Source organism: Triturus cristatus, chromosome 10 (genome assembly GCF_964204655.1).
Source record: "Triturus cristatus chromosome 10, aTriCri1.1, whole genome shotgun sequence".
Taxonomy (NCBI): domain Eukaryota; kingdom Metazoa; phylum Chordata; class Amphibia; order Caudata; family Salamandridae; genus Triturus; species Triturus cristatus.
The window spans coordinates 662,194,867-662,214,057 of NC_140593.1; the positions used below are offsets into that span (position 1 = coordinate 662,194,867).

The 19,191-nt window shown below is 43.2% G+C and overlaps 1 protein-coding gene across 2 annotated transcripts in view; it reads left to right on the plus strand.

Annotated features, from left to right (window-relative positions):
- CFAP70 (cilia and flagella associated protein 70) overlaps positions 1-19,191 on the plus strand; it is a 960,887-nt gene that overhangs the window by 629,341 nt on the left and 312,355 nt on the right. For both annotated transcript variants that reach the window (XM_085628140.1, XM_085628139.1), the window contains exon 18: positions 14,795-14,928. In XM_085628140.1, coding sequence (XP_085484266.1) covers positions 14,795-14,928 — 134 coding nt within the window. The remainder of the gene's footprint in view (positions 1-14,794; positions 14,929-19,191) is intronic.

Genomic DNA, 19,191 nt, shown 5'->3' on the forward strand with positions numbered 1-19,191 from the left:
TCTACCATGTAGATGACAAAATTGCTCTTGCAGGTTAATATTGTTTTATTTTCCATTTGGTCCCCTGCTGAATTTCCAGTTCTGTCATATTTTTCACAATTTTGCATGCCTTACATTGTTTGCATGGCCAAAATCCTTCTCTTAATAGCCATGTGGCAGTTCTCGTTTCTTTGAAATGGCTATGTGTGATTTTATCGGCAAAGTTTTTTGCTCTCCGATAAGTTATATTGGGATGGTCTCCCAATATTTTTCCTAGCGATGGGTCGAGTTGTAGAATGTTCCAATGTTTCTTAATGATTTTGATAAGGTATTTGTTTTCCAAACTGTATGTTGTGATGAGTCTTATTATTTGTTGGTCTGAAGTTTCTTCCTTTGGTTTGGTTTGTGTGAGTATGTCTTGTCGTTGTTGATTTGTTACTCTATGTAAACTTTTTTCGATTACTTTCCTTGGATATTTCCGTTTCCTGAATCTCTCGCATGCTTGTTCACTATGCTTTTTGAATTGATCATCCGCGGAGCAATTTCTTCTTAGTCTCAGGAATTCCCCATAGGGGATGCTCCATTTCAGACTGTTTTGATGAAAGCTTTCCCCATGAAGTATTGCATTGGTGGATGTTTTTTTACGATGCAATGTTGTATGGAGTGTGTTATTTTCCACGTAGATGTTGGTGTCAAGGAAGGTTACTTGTGTGGTACTGATATCAAAGGTGAATTGTAATTTTGATATGTTGTTATTAAGTTTTTCAAAGTAACTTTGGAATTCAAGTTCTGTACCATCCCATATGATTAGGAGGTCGTCTATAAAACGAAGCCAAAGGATAGTTTTTTTCAAAAATTCATCATTTGCTGGAGACCAAGCCACTTGTCTTTCGAACCAACCCATAGTGAGATTGGCATAGTTGGGGGAAAAGGAAAAGCCCATGGCACAACCTTTCATTTGTTTGAAAATGTGTTTGTTAAAGGTGAAAATGTTGTTGTTCAGGCATAAGGTAATCATTTCCATTAACATGGTATTATGTTGGTGATATTCGATGTTTCTTTTGCCTAAAAAGTATTGGCACGCCTGGAGTCCAATTGAATGTTCAATATTGGAATATAATGAAACAACATCCATTATTATTAATTTAAAGGTAGATTGCCATGTTATTCCGTCCAATTTTTGTAGAAGATCCGTGGTGTCACGTAGATAAGAACTGAGGTCTTTAACGAGTGGTGTCAAGAAGTGATCTATGTAGTTTGAAATTGGCTCAAGAAGAGATCCATTTTCGGAGAATATTTGTCTGCCTGGTGGATTTGTTTTACTTTTGTGTATTTTTGGTAGATAATAGAAGGTTGCCATTGTTGGGAAATCACATTCCAGATATTTTTGTTCTTCTGTGTTGATTAGGCCTTTTGCCAACCATTTTTGTAGATGTGATTTCAAATTGTCTCCAATTTCTTTTGTAGGGTCTTTTGTTGATAGTTGATAATATTGTTTGTCCATCAATTGGCGATTTGCTTCGGTTACATAATCCCTTTTGTCCAGGACTATGATGTTCCCACCTTTGTCTGCCGGTTTAATTTCAATATTCGTGTCCAATTGCAGGTTTTTTATTGCTTGTTTTTCTTTTATGGATAGATTGTGTTTTACCTGGCTGTGTTTTATTTTGTAAAGATCTTCTATTACAGCTTCGTGGAATAAATCCACTTTGTTGCCCGATGGTAAAGTTGGATAGAATCTTGATTTTATCTTGAGTCCGCTTTCTCCAGCTCCTAATGGTGGTTGTGATTTTTGTAACTCTCGTAAAGTTTCTGTCTCTTGTGATGGTGTTTCAACTCCCATTGTTAATAAAGTTGTCAGGCCTTGAATATCTTCAGCTTGAAGTACATTCGTCGAAGATGTTTTTGCCTCCATTTGGAGTTTTGATTTTGTTTTCTCTGCATGTATTTTAGCCAATTTTATTTTCCTGGTGTATTTGTACAAATCAATCCTGGTTTGTGCTACATCTAGATGAGCAGTTGGACAGAAATTAAGACCTTTCTTTAGGACACTTTCTTCAATGTCTGTTAGTGTTTTACCTGACAGATTAATTATGTTAAGTTCTTGTGAAGCTGAGGATGTTATTTCTTTTGTTGTCTCAATCGATCCTTGGTCCATGTATCTATTCTTGATTCCTCCCCTGCCCCTCTGGTCTCTTCTTGTCTTCCTCTCATACTTCTTGTTCCTCTTCCCCGGCCTCTGTTCATCCCACCTCTTTGATTGTGTTTTTTGATGCTGTTGTTCTAATGCCATCCGCATCTCCGTTAAAAAATCTGTCTTTTTTCTCATGTCTGATGTGGCTGGTGTTGTGTGGTTTCATTATCGCTTACATCAGTGCTTGTAAGGGAGTCATAGCTAGAGAACTCTCTACTGGTCATTTCTAATCGCGCTTTGCTTTTCCGTATTTCATATTATCTGCCAAATGTAAAAGTGCGACCTTCTTCAAAGTCCAACTTATCCCTTTGAAATTTCTATTGTTTACGTTGTTTTACCCTATCCTCATGCTTTTCAAGATTCTTGAGGATATCACTTTTCAATTTGGCCATGTCTTCTGGTAAAGTCATTTTTTTGATTTCCTCTTCTTTTTCTTTTAATTCTTCCCTAATTTCTTTCAAGGCCTTTTCTATGTGCTTTATTAGAATCCGTATTAGCCCCATGGATGACTCTAGTAGATGTTCTCCCCACTCCTGAAGTAATTCACTGCTTGTGTCTTGATGACTTGGCATTAGGATGAGACGGAGACCTCTGGGTATTCTTTTTACCTCTACGTATTTTTGCAGCATGATCAGTTCCCACCATTTATTAATTTCTTTCTTTGATAATTTTTCCCAGTATCTCAATATTTCTTTTGTGCTACTTTGTGACGTTATTTGGCCCCTCTCCGTTTGTTGTGAGGTTGCTGTGGAAAATAATCCGGACAGTTCAGCATTTCTTTTTGCCTCCCTTCTTTCCATGGCGAGTATTAATTTTAAATCCCTTATCGTATGAAAGTACAAGTTTCCTTCCCGTTGGCTGTTTGTTAGTTACAGCCCTAATTTTCTGAAAACACACTTGGGTTCGAAGTTAGTCCGTTTAATCCAGTCTTATCCTTCCTGCTTCTGAGGAAGTTACTGTTATCCAAGTGTTTGTTTTAAATTTCAGGAAAGCGATAGCGTATAATTCGTTATCCTCGAATCCCCATTACCACTTATTGCACCCTTTTAGCGACGTAATAGATTCAATAGGAAGAATACAAAGCAAAAACAGATGCACCTACCCGTTGCCGATTTGCCGCGTTGTTCTCCGCCCTCCGGTTGAGATTCCCACGGTTCGTCGGTATCCGGGATCGGTGCCTGTTCGCTTTGATGTCTCGTTCCCCAGTAGGAATCTTCTTGGCGTCTTGTAAGGGTGCTGTTTAAAGTGGCGGCTGCTAAAGTGTATACATATATACAAAAAACAAAATGAATAAAAGACAAAAGAGGCACAAGCATTCACTAATAAACACTAAATATTGTAAATACCACATTTACCACAATGCACCATGTTAATAATAGGAAGTAACCATTACAAAAGGAAATAAAAGAAGTCTTTTTTTCTATTTTAGAGTAATCCCGTGACCAAGGCAAAAGTAGTCTGACCGAAATGCGTAGGGCATGGCGAAGAATTAATAAAACTGCCTGATTTACTTTGGAAATACAAGAGAGTGCGTCTTTATTTCACTCTCGGGCGACAACTGATTCATATATATATATATATATATATATATATATATATATATATATATATATATATATATATATATATATATATATATATATATATATATATATATATATATATATATATATAACTTAATTACATATGTATTCACTGGAAAAACAAAGGGTAATGTGATGTTATAGTTAGGTGAATACATCAGTAGCAACGTTATCATATTGAATTTTTTAAAAACACACAGAAATTGACCAGTTAAAGTTAACAAAGCTAAATGTACCTTGTGACCCGCCGTGCACTGCTTATGACCCACACATAACATCACTTATGACATGTTCTGTAACATCTCAAATATCATTAATGACGTCACTGATGGCATCATCCAATGAGCATGTTAGTTTTTTCCAAGTTTAAGTAGTGGCTGGTAACAACCATATTACCTTTCTACCTAATTTTGCACAGCCTGTGTCCACCTAATCGGTGTAGGTGTGTACAAAATGCGTAGGCTCCTAATGCGTCATAGGTGTGTAGAGGTATTGAATACATTTGTATTGAAGAGTAGCTCTGTGTGCAGGTGACAGTTGATGACTTGTGTTTAGTATTTTCCACATAAGTTTTTTGGTTCTGCAGATAAAGTTTACAACAGGGCAAAGATTCTACTTACTACATACATAAGTATTGTAAGCAGCATTGATTTATTAGACAAAATGGTCTCAGTATGACAATTTCTACATTACATAAAATAGTATGTGCACCAGATACTAACCTATGTACATGTGCTGTTTTGCTTCTAAAGATGGGGTATCTATAAAGTTCTCAGCACAGGTTAAAAGCTGCAGGTAGTATGATCTGTACCACCTTCAGAACTTGAGTATTTTAAGTAAGTAGTATCCCTTTGGACAAGTTTTGTATAGAGTGTACATTTTTCTTAGTAGGTACCTTTTAATACTCTATGATGTATTTCTAATGAGAGTTTCACTATCTGGAAACAGTGTAGTACAAAGTAAACTGTCTCCATAGTGTAAACACTTTTTACAGTACCCACTTTTCTACTGATATCCACTTCATTTCTTACTGGAGGCTCGGTGACTGTGATGGGTTTGATACAGGTTGGGACTGTCTGTAGTAGGGCATTAGTTATGTAACAAGGCTTGAGTATCTGGAGGAACTTGGTTTTCTCTGAACATTTGTATACAGACTGAACACTGTGTGCTGTAGAGGATACCCTTTTATCTGTGGTTGCTAGTCAACATGAACTCGGCTACCCATGACGTGTATGGTATAGGGTCATTGTTGCACATAACAGAAACTTGCTTCACCCATACGGAGTGTATGTATGATAGCATTAATGATGCTTTATATTATTGTGAGCTATTTTGTACTTACATTCAAAGATTTATTGCCATACCCGTTTATAGAGGAATGTGTACAAAAGAAGTTTTAATGATGTCATCAGTGATGTCATCAATGATGTCATTTGAGATGTCATCAGTGAAATTATGTCATAGAACATGTCATGAGTGATGTACTATGGAAAGTCACAAGCAGTGCATGGCGGGGCGCAAGTAATAGTTAGCTCTCCTAACTATAATTGTTACATTTCTGTGTTTTTTTTAGTTCAAAACGTTAATGTTGTCCCTGACATATTCATCTAACTATATTGACACTTTACCCTTTGTTTTTAGCACTGAAAAAAATGAAAGGTTAAAGTGACGTTATAGTTAGCTGAATAAAAGCGATCTTTTTGTCACACTAACTAAATGTTACTTTAGCGTTTGGTTTGGTCAGTAAATTTGTACAGCTTTTTTTAATGTAGTCATATTTTATAATCACACATAAAGCCAAGTCCCGCCACACATGGCCTAAGACCACGCACAGCGGGGGCTGCCCACAGGGTTTGGCCTGCCACCAGGTCCTGTGGCCTCAGCAGGCAGCCAACCCCATGCTGTGCACAGCCTTTGGCCGTGCTCATCAGTTGGTTGGCCACAAAGCTTGGCTTATTCCCAACCCTGTGGCCAAAACCACAGCAGGGTCCCAACCCCATGCTGCACCTTTGGCATGAGGGGCGTAGGGTTTGTCTTCAGGCTCCGGGGAACCCATCCGCTGGGACTTAACCCAATAAAGAGAGGAGCCTTAATAGGCCCCGGGGACCCCATACCCTGGCACGAAATACAATAAAAATGCAGCCTAAGGGGGGGAGGGTGCGTGCCGCCCCTCCAAGCCTTAATAGGCCCCAGGGTCCCCCTCCCCTGAGGCCAAACACAATAAAAAAAGGGAAGGGGGGTCTCTTGCTCTGCCCTCGGTGAGCCTTATGAGGCCCCAGTGTCCCAATCCTCCAGGGCTGGGTGTTTTTTTAAACAAGAAGGGAGGCCTCATGGCCCCCTCCCCATGCCTTTTTGGCACCAGGGACCCCATCCCTCGGGGCCTCCATTAATATTTAGTGAGTGACCACCCAGGGCACCCACCAGGCACCACGTTAGCCGTAGGGCCCCAGCGGACCCAGCTGTCTGCCCGCCTGTTGCAAGAGCAGTCATTGCTCCCGCCTAGAGGGAGGAGCTGCTTTTTTAATGCTCCCTCTGGGTGGGAGAAATATGTGCTGTGTTTCCCTGCCCGTAGGAGTGCCGGCAGGGAAACTGAACACTAGTCTGCTCTCAGCCGATGAGAGCATTTTTCTCCTGCAGGCTGGGAGCAAACTTCTGATTTTGCTCTCGTTAGGTTGGAGATTTTAAATTCTCCAGTCAAATGGGAGCAAACACATTTCCCTGCCTGCGGTATTGTGCACAGGGAAACTGCTGTGTACCGGGATGGGCTCCCCAGGACACTGTAAATGAGCCCGCCCTGGGGGATGGGGTCCCAGGTGCCTATAAAGGTACAAGGAGGGAAGCAGCATGGCCCGCTCCTATTAATTAATGTTACGCCCCAGGGGATGGGCTCTTCGGTGCCTTTTTAAGTCCCAGGGAGGGGGGCCGTGCGTACCCCTTCCCCTTTTTTTTCACATTGGACACCAGGGGATGTAGTCCCCGGGGCCTAAGTAGGCTCAGGGAGGGAGGCCAAATGGCCCCTTCCCCTTCTTTTTACACATTCAGCCCTGGTACATTGGGGTCCCTAGGGCCGTTTTTGTCTCAGAGAAGGCGGGCTGCGCGCCAACCTCCCCTTAATTTAATATATCTAGCCATGTGGGATGGTGCCCTAAATGGGTTTAGGAAGGGGAGACCCTACTGATGCACTTCTCCCCATATATTTGTTATAAAATGGAAGGTCGCCAATTTGTTTTTTTATTTTTTTATTTTGGCATCATGAGGGGTCCCTCTGGGTCCCTCCCCAGGGCCTAGGGCTCAGGGTATCCCTACACTGCCCCCTTATATTATTTATTTTTGACTTGAGGACAGGCGACTAAAGGCCATATGTAGGTAAAAGTGAAATACCGAATTCTTAATACCGAATTTTACCGATTCGGTATTAAGAATTCGTTATTTCCGATGTAGGTAAAAAATCGGTATTTTTTACCGATTCGGTAAAAATCGGAAAAACTATACCGAATCCTTAATACCGATCGGTATTGCCGATCGGTATTACCGAATCTGTATTACCAAATCGTTAAATACAGATTCAGTATTTCAAAATAGCAGCAATTGAGAAATCAGCCAATCATGTGCATCCACCCCACCTACCAACCAGGAAGTGGCCACACCCATGCAGGTGCATTGCATCTGAACCTTCTGGAGAGGCAGGGAGTGCAGGGGAGTACACAGGAGAACAGTGAGAACTGGACCTGAGAAATACAGCATAATGGCCAACAAGGACACCGAAAATGAAGCTACAGAATGCAAAAGAAAGCTAAAATTTAGCGAAAGGGAGCTTCAGATCCTGATTGAGGAGGTGGTGAAACATCACACGAAGCTGTTTGGCAAACAGTCCTTGCAAGTGCCAGAATCTGAGAAGCGGAGAATATGGCTTGGGATCCATGCACAGGTGAATGCGGTAGGAGTGACCCCCCGTGAAATTGAAGAACTAATAAAAAGGTACGATGTCAGGAGTCAAACAAAGAAGAAGATGGCAGCGATTAAAAAACAAGCAAGCCTGACAGTAGAAGGAAGAAACAAGGCACCTACACTGACTGCACTGGAGCAGCTGGTGGAGTCCACCATAGAGCCCGACAGCGTAAGCGGAATTGGGGATGCATACAGCTCAGTCAGAGCTGCCAACATACAAGGTAAGAAGCATGCACACCAAGCTGTGCCCCCCACTCCCTAACCCCATTCCCCAATGAGGCAGTGCGCATCCCACTCCAGCACAGGTTTCACTAAACACCAGCAATGCATGATGGGAGATGTAGTCAGTGTAACACCTATCATGACAGACATCAGACTGGACACAAAGGCATGTGGCACACATCAGTGATAAGCAAGCAGAGGACAGAAAGATAGATTATCAGAAATGAAAATTTATTATTGAAACGTAGTCAGGCCAGACTAGTGAGCTAATGTACTATTTGTGTCCACAGGCGAGACATCGCGCAGGTCTTCCCATGACAAGGCAGGAAGGGCACCCCGGAGGGAGAGATCGGAGGAGGCCAGTGAAACTGCAGGGCACACCACACCCCCACCACCGGCATCACCACCACAGCCAGCATCACCACCACAGCCAGCATCACCACCACTGCCAACATTACCACCGCTGCCAGCAACAACACCACTGCCAGCAACAACACCACTGCCAGCAACAACACCACTGCCAGCATCACCACCACTGCCATCAGCAGCAGCAGCGTCACCACCGGCAGGAACAAGACACAGGAGGCATGCAGTTGCTAGACTCCAAGAGATGGAGTTGTCCTTGGAAGACAGCAGAGGTGGCGAACAGCCAACTGTGCCAGTGGATGCAGGATCGCAGTCCCCCACAGTGTGTGCACAGACAGGTGCCGGACGCCGCAGGGCTAGGGAACCTAGTCCCCATTTGCAGGGTGAGGAGCATGGTGTGTTCACAGGACTGGAGGCGAGCATGCTTAAGGTTCAGCGCCTGCAAGGGAAGGCAATACAATCAGTACAGCGGCAGGTGAGGCAAGTTAATGCAAACATGCAGAACATTGAGAAGGGCATTTGCTCTATGAACAAGACGCTCGCTGAGGGCATGAAGGAAATAGCAGAGGGCATGAGGGACATGTCCCGGTCAGTGATGCTGCTGTGCAGCAAACTTGATGAGGACAGGATGGCACGGCGCAGGGAGAGGCAGAAGATGGAGAATCATACAAAAGCGGTGAACCGCCTCTCCACAGCCACCTCTCTCCTCTGCAGGTGCTCCGTGGCCATGCAGGAAGGGCTGGCACACTGCAGCCGTGATGTTTCAAGGGGGCTGGTTGAGGTCACAAGTGCACTTGAAGTGCTCCTTACTGCTCAGGCTGCCAATACTGGTGCAGGTGACGTTGTGGACAGTGTGGAGACGACGAGTCGCAGCAGCATAACGCCCCCTGCAACTGAGATCAGGAGGAGCAGCAGGCGTACTGGGGCTGGCACTGGATCGATTCGAAGTGATGACAGTCTGCTCGGGGAATCCAGCAGTGTTGTGCGTGGCCGCAGGCGTTAATGCAGGCCATACTTTGACTACTTAACTGGGTGACTTAACCCATGACATCCGCATTGGGTGGTTACAAATGGGACTGGCATGTTGATCCCTTTGTGTAGTGGCGTAGTGCCAATACGCCACTACACAAATGCAAAAACTGGCTATGTCTCCTTACTTACTCTGAAATAGTTGCGTGTGATCTCAGCCCGTCTTTGTCTCCCATCTGGTGCTGGCGCCACTCCTGCTGCGTTGGGCTCTTCCTGTGCAAATTCATTATCATCGTCCTCAGAGTCAGTTAATTCAACTTCTATACATTTCTTAGTGGCAAGGTTGTGCAGCATTGCACAAGTTGCGATGATCTTGCAGCAGATGATGGGTGTGTACTGACGTGCACCTCTGCTTTTGTGGAGGCAGCGGAACCTGCTTTTCAATAGCCCAAACGTGCGCTCCACAATGTTGCGTGTTGATTTGTGCGCCACATTGTATCGTCTCTCACTTGGGGTCGATGGGTTCAGGTAAGGCGTGAGGATGAATGACTGCACAGCATAAGCGCTATCACCTAGGTGGGGAAGACAGTGACATTAATGACAGTCAGTAACACATTCATCTGCAGTGTACATCAGGGTGTGTCAAAGTGATTTACCTAGCAGGTATCCTTCTCCAAATTCTCCTGCAGCCAGGCGTGTGTAGATCCCACTGTTCTGGAATATGTATGAGTCGTGGGTGCTCCCAGGGAATTTGGCCACTGTGTCTGTGATTATGTTGGCTGCATCGCAGATTACCTGCACATTAATGTAGTGGGTTGATATTCTGTTTCGGTAGATGTACTCAGTGGCTGCAGGTGGGCAGATTGGAATGTGTGTCCCATCAATGCGCCCTATCACATGCGGGAACTGTGCCTTTTCGTAAAAGTCTGACTTGGTTTTCAGCAGTTCGGGCTGTGTGGTTGGGAAGCTTATGTAGTGATGCATTCTCTGCATCATGGCATCAAGGAATTTGTTGAAGAAACGGGACAGACAACTCTGTGACACCCCTCCTACCACAGCTATCACCCCCTGGTAACTGCCAGATGCAAGTAGTTGTAGGCTACAGAGCACCTGCACATGTGGTGGTATAGCGTGCGCCCTTGTTGTTGAATGCTCCAGGAGTGGGTGCAGGTCCCTTATCAGGTCCAGGATGGTGTGGGGGTGTAGCCTGTACCTTTCATGGATCTCTGCCTCAGTCAGTTGGAAGAGTGTGATGCGCTGTCTGTAAACGCGCTCCTACCGTCTCCAGATCCTCACTCCTGCTGTCTGTAGCCGTAGCCGTCTTGCTATCACATAGAGGGCCGCCATAGTGATCACACTGTTGCATTTTGGGACTGTTTAATTACACTGCAGCTGATTACCACCTGCTTGCAGTCAGTGGTAATTACCGACTCTTAAATACCGAATTTTAGGAAATTCGGTATTACCGAATTTCTTAACATCTCTTTTATGATTTTTACCATTTATTATTTACGATTCTGTATTTGGGTGTTCGGTAATTCTGAATCGGTAAATAAGAAATCGGTATTTACCGATTCCTTATTACCGATTCCCTTCCTACATTGGGGATTGCTATATACCGGTCGGTAATGCTGAAATATACCGATTTTCGATATTACCGACCGTTATTTGGGCCACCTACATCGGGCCCTATGTCCCTACATTCGGTAAACTGCCAGCATCATTTTTCTCATGCTCCTGGCAGCCAATCAAAGCGCTCACTCCTGTAGGAGTCTGACTATCCGCAGGAGTGAATTGGCCCAAGGGAAAAAAGCTCCCTGGGGCAATCAGAACGCTCTGTTTTTAAAACTGGGTTCAAAAGACTCTTGCGAGAGTCCCATGAGCCCAATATCCAGATATACAAATATTTTTCGCAAACCAAAATCTAGCTTCCTGCAAAATTTGCTGTCATTCCGTTCAGCAGTTTTTGCAGTAGTACATCTCAATGAAGTCAATGGAAAATCCATGGAGATGTTCTGTTTTTGGGACACACCCTTTTTCTTGCTTACACACTTGGCGGATTGCCCCCAAACTTTTCATGTACAAATTAGGCAAACAGTGCCAAAGTTATTAGCAAAACAATAAAGGGGATTTCTAATAGAAATGATTACCTAACTATAACTACCCAGTGGCAACCGCTACTGGGACATATATATATATTTTAGACTTTCTCCTGTGACCCCGTGTGGCCCCTTCCTTCTGCTTCACTGGCGGTTCCTGTGCATATTTTCGCATCAGCCAGAGAAGCGTCAAGGGGCCCCGTTCTACAAAGTCGGCTGGAGGCATCACTGGTGTCTGCACAAGCAGTTTGTTTTTCCATCCGAGGTATCGGATTGCTCCAGCCCACCTCTCTAAGCACTGGCCAAGCAAGGGACACTGTCAGCAGGCAACTCGTGACTTCACAAGGTGGTTGGGTTCATTGAAGTCAGCCCATGACCCGGCTGAGCTGTGCCACGGAGGTTGGAACTTTGCCGGGACTCGAGGAGGCCGCAGGAAAATATTCACATCAGGGACAGCGCGCCCTGTTCTGCAGTACACTATTTCCACATGGTTTTTATTTTATCAAGCTTCCCCTCGTACCATCTACCCAGAAAAGATGCATTCTGGGAGCTGTAGGACTTACCGTAATGCAGCCGGTGAACAAGCACATGACAGGGAAGGTGTGACCCTCCAATCATGGGAGGACTGCAGACTGATTTAAAAGCGGAGGTGAAGGCTGTTCCAATGTGGCAGCGGAATCTGAGGAAGACGATTATGTCGAAATGCATTATGCCTAAATCCACTTTTCCAATTAAAGGCTTTCTCCTGTGACCCCGTGTGGCTCCTTCCTTCTGCTTCGCTGGAGGTTCCTGTGCATATTTTCGCGACAGCCAGAGACATGTCAAGGGGCCCGTTCTACAAAGTTGGCTGGATTGCTCCAGCCCACCTCTCTAAGCACTGGCCAAGCAAGGGACACTGTCAGCAGGCAGCTTGTGAATTCACAAGGTGGTTGGGTTCATTGAAGTCAGCCTATGACCCAACTGAGCTGTGCCACGGAGGTTGGAACGTTTGCGGGTACTTGAGGAGGCCGGAGGAAATTATTCACATCAGAGACAGCACGCCCTGTTCTGCAGCACACTATTTCAACATATATCTGTCCCTTTATTGATGTTACTGCACTCAATGAGTTAACTGATCCTGTCTCCCTATAGGTTCTTTAGGCCCTCCCAATAATGATCTCCAAATGTGAATTTCAGAACATTAATCTGCTTGCAACTCCTTTGTCTGGAAAGGGGGCAGACACAGAGTCTCCAAGATAACCAAGTGAAGGAATGGTCATGAACATACCAAACACTGGGAATACTATATAGCTGCCCAACTACATGATTATTGATAGTTTTTGAATGGGTCCTTGGGGCCATGGCAAAGTGTTTGCCCCATATTGAGTGAGCTTTAATAGGCAGGCCGCTATGGAAGCTGAATATTGCTCCCTAAACAATACAGGCTGATGGTCGCCAGCGTCTCAGGACTAGCATGCTCATGACATGGATAAGATGTGGGGAGACCCATGTATTACCTCATTTCTTTTCTCCCTGATCCCTTTACCCTGGCACTGCAGAGGTATTCTTTTTAGGGCTGGAAGAAAAGGGATTGGCATGTGCTAAGAAAATCTCTTCTAGGAAGATAAGATCAAAACTATATTTGTAGGTCAAACACCCTGGTGAGCAAACATATAAGATTTACATATTAACTATTACTCAGTTGGGGACTCTATCCACTGAATAGTGAGGCAGAATGGAGAGATCTTACTCCATTCGAGAAACTTTTACTCTCCTATGAATCCTTAAGAGGTCTAATCTCCCATAATTAATAAGGTAGTCCAAACACTCTCAAGCGCGTGCAAATGGTTGGCTATGTCAACTGAATAGGAGAGTAAGAATTCACCAAGGCACAATGGGACAGATTTTGATAGGAATTCCCTGTGACTGTACGGAGGGTTCCAAAATCGAGAAACCTAATACAAAGTAATGTAAAACTGGTATATGATCACAGATAGAATAAACCTAATGCACCCCAGTACTGATTGGAAGTGTTGGAGGCAATGTGGGATACAGAGAAGAGTTTCGCAAGTATGGTGGTCATGTTCCCTATTGAAAGCGTATTGTGAAGAAGTCTTGAGTCATATCAAGGGCACTCTGGGCTTTCTTATGCCTGCTGATCTGTGGGTGGTAATTTTGGGCTTGCATCCAGACTAATTGAAAGGCTTGACAAAGCATGATTTGACACTTCTGCTTCAGATGCTATAAGCACTGAAAAGGCTGTTGGGGTGTCTGGAAGAAGACACAATCTCCATTTATAGACAACTGTCTGGAGAAACCTTTGACCATTACGGCCATGAGAAATGTTAACTCAATATTTACAGAATGCGAGATCGTGATTAAGTGCAACATTGAAACTGCTTTAAAATTATCTCAGACAAGGGTCCCTGAATATGGCAAGCCCCTGATCCTTGTGGACATTGACACTGTATTGGGACAAGAAAGCAATATCAATATTTATCAATAGGTGAGCTGCTTGGCAATTAGAACTTTACACAAACTGTACATGAAGTTTAGTGTTGTTTTCCTGAAGATTTGATATGTTTGTATATAGTCTTAATTGGGGGGTGAGCAGGTGGGAGAGACGGGTGTATTAATACAGTGTTGTGCAGTGTCTATGAAAGTACTGTTTATATATCGCCTATGGTTGTCACGCTAAACTCAATAAAAATGTTTTTCAACAATAAAAACACTTCTGCACTTAAAGTCAGGCTTAGGTTTTCTTAGCTCATACTTAGCTTAGCTTTCAGCCATGTTGACACAGAACTCAAAATGTTTCAAGAAAACTGCAGGTCTGGTCTTTCCACCTTGTATTTATTTTTTCACCATTGATGCTTTTATTGGTTATTAGTTAGTCTTTCTAGCTCTCGCTTGCTCCTACTCAATCTTTTTCCGTCTAGTGATTTGTCTTAGTTTTTTTCTTCTCCCTGGTTGAATGGTAATCTTCCACTGTCTCTCTCATTCTTCCTTTCTCTTCAACGTCTCCCGAGGGACAGGCATGTGGTTGTCCTGTATATTAATGCTGTTTTTTTAATGTATTTTTTTCTCAATAGCCTAGTTGATTGAGGAGTACTGACTCTTTTCCACTCTCCCTCCATTTATTCCTCCTATACTCTCAATCTCTTTCTCTTCATTGCACACCTTCATAGCCCAAATGTCAGTGATCTTGCTATAACTATTTGATGATTCTATCTTAGGGGTGATTGACTACTTTCCCTATGGTTGGGAGGTTGTTGTGGACAGCCATGCTCCAGGTGGCTTTTTTGATCATGTTTGTTGGTGACCAAACTTCGGCATTTTAGCTGGGAGTAAGTTTCTGGGTACCTTGTTTGTTCATGTTTTTTATGGACCTGCTGGGCTTTCCTTATATGGGCTTTTCTTTAATTGTAAAATTGTATTTGATGGCCTTCCTTTAGAGACTGGCTCGCGATCGACAGAGTATTGAGCATTGGCTTGATTATGGAATCTTTAACCTTCTAATTGAAGATAACATCAAAGCTCAGGAGTGTTTCCAGGAGACCATGCGCCTTGACCAAAGAAACCTGCATAGGTGAGTTTCAGTTCATGGTATTTCAGTACAAGTTTGGCAAGGAGCTATACGTTTTTTATTTGCATGGGTAAGTCTTTAGTGAAAATAAGTACCCAAATGTCTTTTATTCCAAATATTTTTCTATTAATTTTATGTGGTTAGTTATCATGCCTGGAAATATACCACATATGATACTGCTTCTGAAGTGACACTATAAGCATTTCTTGTATTGGCTCTGTGTATATCCCAAAGATCCGCATTTGTTGTTACTTCTTAAAACCAAGGCCCTGTTTTGACACACATTAGTGATGTTTACGGGCTCTGAAGCCGTTTGTGAAATAGCAGGAGTTACAGCTTGAGGTATTACTGATCTAAGAGTTCACAACATCACAAGAGACATAACCAAGTGGATGAATTATTGTTTTTTGTTTTCGCATAAACAAACTTTTAATAGGTCTGGTATCTTAACATAGGGTTTACATAAAAAACTATAAGTTTCCCTGTGCCAATGTACAATCCCACTGGAATCAAATGCATGGGTAAATACCCAACCCACTTTCAGTTCCAGTGACTAAGCCCATTCTGATTCTTGTCCAAGACTGCACTATGTGTCATAGGTTGAGTCTCCTCACTATGCTGGTTTTGTTCATTTAGGTTGGGGCTTGAGAACAATTTAATTGTCCCTCTACTCTGCCTGCTGCTCCATCGTAGGGCGAGCAAGCCTTGTTGTTAGATGTGAATTTGATGGTTCTGCTTGCTCCCCAGTAGACAGATAGGGTAAGGAAACAGGAGGCAGGGATGTTCAGCTTTTCACCTAGGTGCGTCTTATCCCGTACTAACCTCTGCTCTTTCAGAGAGATTTGCTGCACTGTTGCAAGGTAGTTTCTGTCTGTACCCGTGTCGTGGCCACCTGCAATGAGTATCATGCAGCCTGGCACTTACTGGCGAAGCCTTCCAGCCAGTGGCAGAATAGTAAGGAGCCACACATACATTATTTATAAGTCCTTTTTGAACGAGTAAACTTATTTCTTCACCCTTCCAGATCTCAGTGTTCCTCAGTTCTCAGAGGGTAGCTCGTAAAGCTGTTCCTTATAAGGCTGTGAGTTATTTAAAACCAGGCAAGTTGACGAGGCCTGAAAATTCGGAAGATAATTCGAGGCCTTCGTGATTTGTATTAAACATGTATGTCGGTCTTATTTCCTGAGTTTAATTGTTCCGTTTTTTTATTGAATCCTTCTTAATACTTATTTAATTGTTTTGTTTGTGAATTGTGTTTGTTATTCAAACAGACCACTTTGTGGATTAAGATATATCTGTGTAAAAATTAGAGGTTGCCTGCTCCTCAGTTCCAGGTCAGACTCCTTCTTGTGCATGCAGGAGGTACTGTACAGCTTCTAAAGCTAAAGGAACGTAAAGTTAAGAAGGAAAATGCTTGCCGAATTGAATTTGACAATGTGCCTACAAAATTATAAACTTTCGACTGCCAGGAGTTTGAGAATACCAGTGATTTCTACTTCCAGAAAAGTAGTAGTCTTGTCTGGGGCTTTTAATATTTTGATCATTTGGTCCCTATGTCTTTGTGGTGTGCCTTTGGCTTGGAAATATTAGCTTTTAAAATGTTGGACTTGGCCCATTCTGCAGGGTCACCCCAAGTCTTTTGCCTGCAACCGTCCTGTTTTCCTGAACCCGTTTTTGGTTGGCTTTTAGGACTCTATGTACTTTACCATTTCTAACCGGTGCAGTGCTAAAGTGCTTGTGCTCTTTCCCTAAAACATGGTAAAATTGACCTACATCTGATTGGTACATTTAATTTAACTGTAAGTCCCTATTGTATGGCACTATGGATACCAGCTGCGGCCCATGCAGGTAAGAGCGGTGGGGTCGGGTGGGGGTGGAGGGGGGATTTTGATGGACGATGACGAGGGAGAATTAATAAATATTTCATTGATCCTCGTCGTCGTCTGTCAAAATCCCCCCCACCCGGCCCCAGTGCTCTCACCTGCACGGGCCGCAGCTGATGGATACCTAGGGCCTGTAATTTAAATGCCACTAGTGGGCAGCAATAATCATTGTGCCACACACTAAAGTAGCATTTTAAAACATCTCAGCCCTTCCACTGCAGCCTATAAATAAAAGGCATTGTCATTTTTGCAAATGCAAGACCTATTGCATTGCAAATGTTTGTTGAGCTCTGAGACAGAGGCGGCAGCAGCCATAGAAAGGCAGTGACCGTGACGCCAGGCCCTGCGTTTCAAAGCAGGAGGAAGCTGCGGTTAAGACAGGCCTCGGTCTTTGAATGCACAGCAAATGTGGCAAGATAAGAGCAAGATTTAAAGCCCTGTTTACAACAGAGCTCTGAAAAACAGGAGCACTGGTCTCAAGTGCTCCAGCTTAAAGAAAGAAATAGTGCTCACAAGCTATGAGTAACAACACATGTAACTGGGGCAGTCCTTGAAAATGGGCAAAGCTTTTAAAAGCCCATATCCTGAATACAGCATGTCTCGCAGAGACAGCGCAAGAGCTGCCTAGGAGAGACCTAATAAGGCAGTTTTGTCATGTATCATTGGTGTCAAGGGATAATGCTGTCTGCAGGACTTTAATACAGACAGATTTGTGTGCCCCTCTGAAGACTGGCACCCTAAGCGTGGGCCCAACTCCCCCACGCCAGAGGCCGGCGCTGTGGACATGCCACATATGGTTGCGATTACACCAAGTAGGAATTCAACTCAATAGAAAACACGCACCTGCTAATATGCAAACAAGCCCTGAACGTTCACAGAAAGGCTCCAAACACTCCCTGCTGAGCAGAACAGGGAGACACTTCTTACTGCTTGAAATAAAAATAAAACAAACAGAGTGCAAAATTCCATATACACCTCGAGAAAGCGAAATAAAATGCCACCAATTTAACTGGTTACAAACTCTTGAGAATTAGGCTACAAATCTCCGAAGAGCTGAAGAGTGACCCCCCTTACAATAGGAGATGCAAGCTCGAATCAGGGAGCACTCAATAGAAACAATACCTGAATCTGCTAGTGAAAAGAAAACTCAAAATCTGCAACCCACTAGGAAGCTCAAATAGAGGCACAGAACAAAGTGACATGCGACAAACCTCCAAACAGAAGTGCATTCTAACAGGAAGCCTACACTGAAGAATCCTAGACACAGCCAACTAAGGACCAGCCACAGGGCGATACGACCATTTTAGAGATTGAATAATTCCAATACAGACCTGAATACAGAGCAAGACTGAATATGTATATAATGCAATCTGGGACTCACTGAGAGAAATATGCTTCCTCGTGCAGTGTCCCAAACAAGAGTAAGCAAGGCAGTGATCATAAGGGGAACTTTCATGCACAATGACTAACTTCACAAAGCAGAAAAGGAAACGTAGGCTCAGCCCCTCCCCAGAAAAGAACTAGAGATAGCAAATAGCAGCAGCAGCAGCATGATAGCCTCAAAGACTTGCATGCAGAACTGCTCATCACTGTAGCACCTATGAAGGCACAAAGCTTCAGCTCTACTTTATAACCAATGGGGAATATCCGTGCACCACTACTGGGCCCAACTGAACTGTCAGAACAACAAACGGCGACTTAGCACCTCACAACCTACTTTTAAGTGTCGTACAGCCCACAACACTGTCAAACCTCATTTCCAAACATGCTGCTATTTTCGGCTCCTACAGTCATTCTTATGAGCACGGTTATAATTTGGAGCCTTATTATAAAGAATGTGTAGGTCTGCAATAGTTATTTGACATTAGTGCTTAATTTATAGCTGTGTGTTTATTTTAACAATAAAACAAATGAGAGTTTAAATAAAAAATACACTAGACAGTTTACAAATGGTCTCTAGTCATTGGACTGCATAAAGGTGACAGATGAAAATGCTTAACTAAACCTAAATATTGGTAAATACTCTGGACCCACTTCATGTCGCTTTTTAGCCTATGTATGCCAATTTGTCATTATAGGCAAGGGTCATCCATATGCAATTTTTTTCATGGCACTGGCCAAAAAAGGACAGTGTTGCCGGTGTCACAGAAGTCAAAATATCCCATTTCAAGCTTTAGTTTAAAGTGGTATGAATCAGTCAGTCAAGGCTTTATTTCGACAAAGAGCATGTCTTAAAAAGCAATACATATATACACACATTTTTTTTTTTTAAATAAAAGGAGCCAATTCATAGCAAAAAATGCATACAATTCATAATATGAAGGCTCCAATAAATTACATAAAAGATACATTGTAAAACCAGAATTAAACAAGATACAAAAGC